Below are 9781 nucleotides of genomic sequence, written 5' to 3' on the forward strand. Positions count from 1 at the left end.
GAAGGTTGTTCTGATGGAGATAGCAGGAGAGTTGTCTAAAGACAGCGCGTTCAAGTGTTTTAGACAGGAACGGGAGGAGAGAGACAGGGCTGTAGTTTATAACATCTGACGAGTTGAGAGTGGGTTTCTTTAGGAGAGGGTTTACTCTTGCCTCCTTGAGACTGTTTGGAAAGTGACTAGAAGTTAGAGAAGTGTTGATGAAATGGGTGAGAAACGGTAGAATATCAGGAGCGATAGTCTGAAGGAGGTTTGAAGGGATAGGGTCCAGAGGACAGGTGGTAGGGCGGGCAGAGGTAATGAGGGTAAGAACCTCACTTGGAGAGAGAGGGGAAAAGGAGGTCAGTGTGTGGGTGAAAGGAGGGTCTGGTGACCCAGCGGTGAGTAAAGGTGAGTCAGAAAAAGAAGAGCGAATATCATAAATCATGTTCTGGATTTTCTAACACTTTTGTTTACTAGATAATTCCATATGTGCTCTTTTAGTTTTTATGTATTCAGTGTAAGTCTACAAAGTAGACAAACATTTTATAAAACAAACAATATTCAACCTAGAAAATAATCCTCAAATGAATTGATAAAGTTATAAATTGCAGCCCTGATTCAAATAGTTTTTATCTCTGTAAATTGAGTCTCTAAGCCATACTATTATTTTTGTTAATGTGTTTTATGCTGAGGGAACACCCAGACTTCTTTAGCAGTGGTTAGACAAAACTGAGGAACAGTCCTGAGGAGGTGTACGGTTTTAGGTCTGGGAGAAGATTCTTTTCAGCCAGTTGTTGCTCTCAAATCGGCCCTGCAGTTATGATACTGCTACCTCAGGTCAGATTTAACCACTCTGCTAGTTGGTTTAACTAAGCTAATTAAAAGCTTGTAAAATGAAGAAAATAGCTAATAAAACTTGATCAGGCAGGGACATCCCACAGCCTTGTACACAGTGGTGTAAGCTTCTAATTTGTTTGTTCCCCTGGTTTGGCATTCTGATCTAAATCTGAAAATAACTAACCTAAGGATTGTTTGATTGAAATGGACTGCCACGAAACAATTCAAGAATAATACACAATCATGTTTTTTTTTTTTTTAAAGCTATTCTTTATTACATCTTTCTTTTAGGGCAGACCAAGCAGTGACCCTTCCAAAAGACAAAGATAAACTCAACACACAACCCGTGGCCCGGTTTCAAATGAGCCCACTAGTTCTGTTTCTGCCCCACGCAAAGTTAAAACAGGGCTCACATCTTTTTCTGGTGTACCGTCATTAACAGTCTCAATCTCAAGAGCTGTACATGCACACAATCATACATGTACTTTTTACAGTAAATTAAGAATAACACTTAACCGTTCTATTACTTAAGTGTGTCCAGGAGGAGCTAATTCATGTCCTTTCTAGCTGCTTTAAAATGCACATATTCCAGTTAAGTAAATGGTTGTATTCATCCATTTTGAGAACAATACAGAAGTCACAAGCACTACACTGGGAAGAAAACAAAAAAAACGTACAAAGTAAATATTTCCCCAAAAAATGTGAATAGTCCTGTACCCTGGGGGTAACGAAGGAGCTCCATTTATCGGTTGAGAGAGAAGCTCCAAGTTATTCCAGGCTATCGTCTTATTACTCAAACTGTCCAGCGCTACATACGTAATTTGGGACAAAAGTTACGATGCACAACACCATCACAACTCCATGATTGATCAGTAGGCCCATGAGGAGTGTGAGATGGAAAGCATAACACGTGAGAATGGGTAGAGGAAAGAGGGTAGTGCAAGGTGAATGGTCTAGCCCTTAACGGGTGAAAGTCCGCACTTAGCATTTGGATGCTTTTTTTTTTTACCCAAAATGCTGTGAAAACACATGCACAGTTCAAAGCTGTGAGTTGAAAAGGTTCAGGGGTGGGGTTGTGGCACTCTTATCATTTATTAAAACCAGTTCCCACAGTGCCATCAGCTGCCACAGCAAAAAGCACGGACACAAAGAAAGCCAACAGAGACACTACCAAAGTCAGTGCTCTCGTTGACACATCCGTACGCACAAACAAAAACACACACTAAACACAAATGGCTGAAGTTACAAAAGATTGAAGAGCATGTGAACAATTAAGTCACGTTTTCATCTATGCCTTTGTTTCAATCGCAACTTCCTTTTCTCCATCTTCAACTTCCATGTCATCATTGCCATTGTTGGTAGTCTCAGTTTTATCCTCGTCTTGTTCTATCTGTTTATGAAGAGAGAAAAAAAAAAAATAATCAGGATGGCATTTCACTTAGAGTAGGCATCTTTAACAATATTGAAGCGTGACTATCCCACCCCCTTGTGGCTGTTTTAGAGAGCACAATCCCTCACCTTTGAATCTCTCTCTGCAAATTTCTGGAACATATTGGCGTAGATGCGTTTGTCCTTCTCGTGCTGTGCCTTGACACGTGTCTGACAAAGAACCACCTGGCAATATATTAAAGAAGAGGTCAGGCAACCATATTTTTAGATATAGCACAGTTACAGGCGTAAGATACAATACAACACAACACAGTTTATGTCTTTAGATTTGAACAGTTCAACCAAATATACCATTGTTCTAAGAGCCTTTTTAAAATTAGCTAAAAGGATCATTACGACTACAAATGTGTTTTTTTCCCCAACTATTTATACCTCATTCACACCAACGCAACTCCGGTTCAAGCTCCGTGCTAGAGCTTTTCAGGTTCAGAACCGGTTCTTTGGTTTAGCTCCGGCTCTTTTCACACCGCCCAGAGTCCAACTGGTGCTGCGTCATTGCGTCATCGTTTGCGTCATGATGTAACCGTTTGCGTACCTGCTACATAAAGCCAAACCGCCGGAAACCCCTCACAGCTGACACCGACAACAATGGCCGATTGTGTTGAAGCGCTACTCGTTACCTCTTTGGAAGACCAGATTCCCAGTAGGTAGCTGGTCTCTTCAGTGGACCACTGCTGCTTGTTAAGTTTCTCCATCGTTGTGTACAAACTGGATAAAACGCGGGCTTGTTGTTGTTCAGGAGTTGATCCCACCCCTGCCCCCGCCTCGACGTATGCGGTGCTTTTGCTCTAGCCGGACAATTTTTTGGCGTTTGAAACAAACCGGATTCCGGAGCTAAGAGGCTGCTTGAAAAGCACCGGGTTTTCCTGTTCACACCGCAGCGGCGGTGTGAACAGGAAAACCCGGTGCTTTTCAAGCTCCAGCTCCGAACCGGCCCTGAAACACCGTTGGTGTGAATGAGGCATCGTGATTAAGACTGTTCAATAAACAGGAAATTAATGCAGCAACAACGGCTTATATGCCAAATAATCTCATGCCAGATAGGGTAATACTCTCATAGCAAAATCTAACAATACATATGAGAGCAACATTCACCAGTTTAATTGTAGATGCACAATAAATAAAGACAGATCTCCAAGCAGAACTAGTATCGTCTCTAAAAAAGACACATATACAGTGGGGCAAAAAATTATTTAGTCAGCCACCAATTGCGCAAGTTCTCCCACTTAAAAAGATGAGGCCTGTAATTTTCATCCTAGGTATACCTCAACTATGAGAGACAAAATGAGAAAAAATAAATCATCCAGAAAATCACATCTCAATACTTTGTTATATACCCTTTGTTGGCAATGACAGAGGTCAAACGTTTTCTGTAAGTCTTCACAAGGTTTTCACACACTGTTGCTGGTATTTTGGCCCATTCCTCCAGGCAGATCTCCTCTAGAGCAGTGATGTTTTGGGGCTGTTGCTGGGCAACACAGACTTTCAACTCCCTCCAAAGATTTTCTATGGGGTTGAGTTCTGGAGACTGGCTAGGCCACTCCAGGACCTTGAAATGCTTCTTACGAAGCCACTCCTTCGTTGCCTGGGCGGTGTGTTTGGGATCATTGTCATGCTGAAAGACCCAGCCACGTTTCATTTTCAATGCCCTTGCTGATGGAAGGAGGTTGTCACTCAAAATCTCACGATACATGGCCCCATTCATTCTTTCCTTTACACGGATCAGTCGTCCTGGTCCCTTTGCAGAAAAACAGCCCCAAAGCATGATGTTTCCACCCCCATGTTTCACAGTAGGTATGGTGTTCTTTGGATGCAACTCCGCATTCTTTCTCCTCCAAACACGTCTAGTTGAGTTTTTACCAAAAAGTTCTATTTTGGTTTCATCTGACCATATGACATTCTCCCAATCCTCTTCTGGAACATCTAAATGCTCTCTAGCAAACTTCAGACGGGCCTGGACATGTACTGGCTTAAGCAGGGACACACGTCTGGCAAATCTGGCACTGCAGGATTTGAGTACCTGGCGGCGTAGTGTGTTACTGATGGTAGCCTTTGTTACCAGCTCTCTGCAGGTCATTGACTAGGTCCCCCCGTGTGGTTCTGGGATTTTTGCTCACCGTCCTTGTGATCATTTTGACCCCACGGGGTGAGATCTTGCGTGGAGCCCCAGATCGAGGGAGATTATCAGTGGTCTTGTATGTCTTCCATTTTCTAATAATTGCTCCCACAGTTGATTTCTTCACACCAAGCTGTTCCCTATTGCAGATTCAGTCTTCCCAGACTGGTGCAGGTCTACAATTTTGTGTCTGGTGTCCTTTGACAGCTCTTTGGTCTTGTCCATAGTGGAGTTTGGAGTGTGACTGTTTGAGGTTGTGGACAGGTGTCTTTTATACTGATAACGAGTTCAAACAGGTGCCATTAATACAGTTAACGAGTGGAGGACAGAGGAGGCTCTTAAAGAAGAAGTTACAGGTCTGTGAGAGCCAGAAATCTTGTTTGTTTGTAGGTGACCAAATACTTATTTTACCGAGGAATTTACCAATTCATTCATTAAAAATCCTACAATGTGATTTCCTGGATTCTTTCCCCCCATTCTGTTTCTCATAGTTGAACTGTACCTAGGATGAAAATTACAGGTCTCTCATCTTTTTAAGTGGGAGAACTTGCACAATTGGTGGCTGACTAAATACTTTTTTGCCCCACTGTACATTTATCCCTATGAACTAGGGATGTGCATCTCCATCACTGAGGCCGATGCGATGCGCATCTCGATACGTTGCCAACAATACGATAACGATACATTTGAAACACCAGGCGATGCGATATGATTCACCCCTGATGCGATACAGTTCGATTCAACATTATGCGATACGATGCAAAATAATGATACGACAGAGGATTTTTGTTTTGTTCCTTATATGCAGCAAATCATAAATTAACAAAAAGTGCTTTACATATTTGGTTCTTTCTACTAGTAATGCGCATCCCATTATGCCATTTCTTTTTTTACATTAAAAAACTCTCCAGAGTACAGTACAATTTTATAACACCTCACAGTTAAACAATTTAAGCATGCATTGCCCATGATTAACAATGTGCAAATAACAACTACCATAGTGCAATGCCCATTCAACTGCCAGCCTGATGTGCTTAACACTCATTCATAGGCTAACTCACCAGTGAGCAGAAAGCAGTGGTTTCTATATGAACAATAAAAAATACAAATAACCTTTCACAAACAGGTATTTTATAACTGCTTACAATTGGAAGGAAGACATTTAAACTATTATTGGCAGTCACAGGCTGTTGTAAACTAAACACCACTCTCAGTGATTTAAATCATATGTCTTACTTTGAGGTTTTTCTTTTCAGCCGCAGACCCCATGTCGCCTCTTTATGTGCGTTGCTAAGTTCCTCGTACTACTTGTGTACTTTAAAGCGGCACGGCATCGGTTACAATTTGCGAGCGATTTTTCAAGTTGACCGTCTTTCTTGAAAAATCCGAAGTGTTTCCAAACGTTTGATTTGTAGGTATTTTTCGGTGCGAGGTGTTTCTCTTTCTCCTCGACTTCCATGTGTGTTGATAACTGAGACTCTCGGCCTCCGTAGTGCGAAGCAAAGATCAAAGATCGTCTCTGCGGAGAGCTGACAGGATTTTATATAAATGAATCGTTTTTTTACCGATGCAAAGACGCTACAATCGATGCATCGCGAGTTCAACCCAAACTGTAGCCGATGTGCACTCTTTCAACCGGTGCAATCGCATCTTGAACGTTTATGCCGGTGCACCGATGCGAAATGGTGAATCTTAACATCCCTATTATGAACCCTTTTCCTCCCATTTGTAACAAATGTATCATCAGGGCGAATTTGAGGTAATTACGACCCAGGTGGAAATCAATCAACACATAGCTTGTACCTGGCTCTTGGCAGCTTTGTTGGCAGGATACAGTTGAAGAACCTGCTGGAAAACATCTTTTGCCTGGTCGAACTCCTTCATACCGAAAAGTGCCTCTCCCCTTCGGAACAAAGCCTTTTCATTGGATGGATTCAATTCCAGAGCCTATGGTCATTAACAGAGTACAGTGAAATGTTATTAATGTTCACGCTCACAAGTCTCCAACGTGCTATATACGGAATGAATAATGTGCAAACAGTCGATTGTAAATACCTTGTCACAGTTTTCTAGGGCTTTGTTTGGCTCCTGTAGTTTAAGGAAGCACATGGCCAAATTCAGATTTGCCGCCAGTTGCAAAGCTTTTGCTTTCTTCTCGTCCTCCTCTGACAAACCAGATTCATTTTCCAGCCATGATATAATCCTTTTGTACTGCACTGACGCCTGCTTGTATTTCCCCTCCTGCAACAAAACATAGAAAACATGAGGTCTATGTCTTTAAGATATGATATATATATATATATATATATATATATATATATATATATATATATATATATATATGATTATAACATTTGTAAACATCCCAATGCTCACCTTAAAATACTGTGTTCCCTTCTCTTTGACAATGATGCTCTGTTCCAGCTTCTCTACTGTGTTCATCTCCCATGATTCTTTAGCCTGAAGAAACCATAACACATAAATCACTTCTGAGAGGAGAAACATGACATTTAATTTGTGAACATTATAAGCCAAGTTGTGTTTACTATTCAGCGGCAAGATCTGTTTACCTTCTCAAAGGCTGCCAGCTTTATTTTGTATTGCAGCGTTGCTCCACCAGGAATTTCATGCTTTGCATTTCCGGCACTCCCAAAGCCATATCTGCAAATCAATATTAATTTATCATTGATAATCTCAGGTGTGGTGTAAAAATACTGTAGTTACAGTTGCAGTTTGAGTTAAAACAGCTTTGCAGTGTAATATAGTGTCTTATGTTCTATCTTTGATGGGGTTGGCAAAATATCACTCCTGTTATCCATTTGTCTCAACACTAAGATTGCTTTATCGCCGAGTTGGATTCAACTCAAACCGTTCAGCTTCAGAGATGTATATCGACACATGAATGATCAGAGAGACCTGTATACAACACTTAATTCAAAACACATGTCTTAATATATATGATCATACTTAGGCTTAATATGGAAGATTGCCTCCTCTCCCTGCTCCATCGCTATGATAGCTTTCTCCACTCCAACTGGCAGGCCAAGACCTTCTCCATCTCCAATCTCAAACTTAATTTCTCTCTCGTCAAAAACACGTCCCTCATAGGAACCCTCCACAGTCACTGAAAGTTGGAAAATGCTTAGGTTAGGTTGTGCCACAAACTAGACGTGAGTTAGCCACACAATTGTTAGCATGCAGTAGATTGACAGCTGTCAAAAAGCTGCAGCTGAGGATAATTGCTGCAACTAACAGTCGATAAATATGTTCTGCTTTGTTGAGGATGCCTGTAAATGTGTGACAGCAAAGCAAAGTTAGCATTATTAAATAGACTAACCCTCTCCCCCTACAGAAACTAAAATATGGCTGTCAACGTTTGTAAAACAGCAGTTATAAGTAGATTTTAATTAAACAAGTTACAGTAGGTGCCGGGTTTCATGGCGAGAAAAAAATGTGTCGAGCCCTGAATTAATTGTCTTCTCTAGACTCTATATGCTGCAATTTTTAGAAACTAAAGTTATCTTCATGAATTCAAGGTGACTCTTAATAATGGATGAAAATGTAAATGCTTTAAAGCCACCTTAGCATTGACCTAATACATCTAAAGGTAAGTAATTGATATGTATAAACATGCTTTTTAAATCAATATTTAAAAAGTATTTAAACTGTTAAGAAGTAAGTGCATTAAAAGGTCTTAAATTAGCAAAAACAAAGAAATAATAATGTAAGTAGGTACTCTAATCTCTTTTCATTGTTAGCAAAGAAATAGCAGTGTCTGGATGATTTACCGTCAACAGAAGCTCCTTCATTAGGCTTGGAATATCCCTCCCCTTTCGTGATAATGCGACGGATAATTCCTCCATCCTCTCCCTCTGTAATGTCCTCGCCTCGAAATTCAAACAGCTCCACCTAAGTGTGCATACATGGGTAAAATCATATATTTTCACACCTAAAAAGGATAATAGCATACTGCATTTCAATCATAGAACAGGGGAAACGGTTTGCAATGTAACAGACAAAATAACCTGATATTACTGACACTTACCTCAAAAACCAGAGTGGCATTGGGGGGTATCTTTGGGGGACACCCTGCAGATCCATAAGCATACTCTGGCTTACAGATGAACTGGCACAACTCCCCCACTTTCATTGTGGCCACGCCGATGTCCCATGCTTTTATTACTTGACCTAAACACAAAGAAAATGGATTACCAACAGTGGCTGGGCAACAATGAAAGTTAAATGTTCACATCTAAGGTAGATATCAAACAAACCTTTGCCCAACTCAAAGGAAAACTTGTCTTCTCTGTCTCTGCTTGAGTCGAATGGGGAACCATCCAAAAGCGTGCCCACATAATGAACAAACACTTTGTCACCGGTCATAGGCAGCTCTGTGCCTGTGCCTTCTCTTTTGACCAGCTGGAAAACAGATAGCAAAAGGAGAATTTATCATATAAACAGTAGGGGACTGAAAGTTAGAAAGTCATCTCAGCTACGGACAACTAAAACCAGGTCCAAAAGCCATGTGAATGAACGTGAGTTGTAAATGTGTGCGTGTGAGGATATTAAATAACCCCGCATCACCACTAATAGTTTGAGCGTTTAGTAAGTCTCCGTGGTTCTAGATCTTTCTAAAGATGCGGACATGGCTAATTATCTTTACGCATGTTGTTGACATCGTGGCTATAAGTTAGCTGGGAGACCAATGGTAGGACAATGGATAAACAGTGTAGCTTGCATACGATGTTTTTATTCACGGTGCCCGAGATAAGCTAGCATTAGCTCACGTTAGCCTATCCGCATGAGTAAACAACAAGCAGCCAGGATTAATATGTAGTATCAAAACACAATCACTTAACGTTACCTTGAAAACACCCCCGTCTTTCTTTGGGGTGATGTCCCCTCCCTCCATGGGGATGGTCTGCTGTCCTTCCGTCTGCTCTTCTGCAGTCATTGTCATGAAGCAGATTTAACCCTCCTAGTCCTTTGACCCGCACCACAATTTCTACTAACACTAGCTAATAGTAGCAGCGGCTAAGCTAACTACTTCTCAAACCACGCTAAGTGCAGCAACAAACAACCTCACTCACTGAAACGCTAGCTAGCTAACTAACGTTGCTTAAATCTCTAGCCTTGTTTACTTGTGAGTGCTACTGTTAATAAAATGCACGATACAGCTTCCTGCTAGATGCACTGGTATTGTTTTGCATCCGTCACACTTGTATCAGAGCAGAATAGAAGCTTTCGTTTACGTTACTTCAGGTCCACGTTGTCTCGCAGTATGGCATCTGACAAGCTCTTAAAAAAGGGCAGAGAATTTTCCAGACATTCTAGGAGGAACCAGGGGATGAGCCCGCCTTGGTGGCGCTACTTTGATCTTAAAGGGATCTCCCGAATGGG

At 41.3% G+C, this 9781-nt stretch overlaps 1 protein-coding gene across 1 annotated transcript; it reads right to left on the reverse strand.

The window, feature by feature from the left end:
* Window positions 1–1076: 1076 nt before the first annotated feature.
* fkbp4 (FKBP prolyl isomerase 4) lies at window positions 1077–9697 on the reverse strand. Its single transcript, XM_034085231.2, has 11 exons — window positions 9246–9697; window positions 8656–8800; window positions 8427–8569; window positions 8170–8290; window positions 7349–7505; window positions 6952–7042; window positions 6758–6841; window positions 6437–6622; window positions 6185–6328; window positions 2335–2430; window positions 1077–2206 (listed from the first exon to the last, which is right to left on the reverse strand). The coding sequence occupies exons 1-11, from the start codon at window positions 9339–9341 to the stop codon at window positions 2105–2107; spliced, it is 1365 nt and encodes a 454-aa protein (XP_033941122.1). The 5' UTR covers window positions 9342–9697; the 3' UTR covers window positions 1077–2104.
* Between the last annotated feature and the right edge of the window lie 84 nt (window positions 9698–9781).

Source organism: Pseudochaenichthys georgianus, chromosome 6 (genome assembly GCF_902827115.2).
Source record: "Pseudochaenichthys georgianus chromosome 6, fPseGeo1.2, whole genome shotgun sequence".
NCBI lineage: Eukaryota > Metazoa > Chordata > Actinopteri > Perciformes > Channichthyidae > Pseudochaenichthys > Pseudochaenichthys georgianus.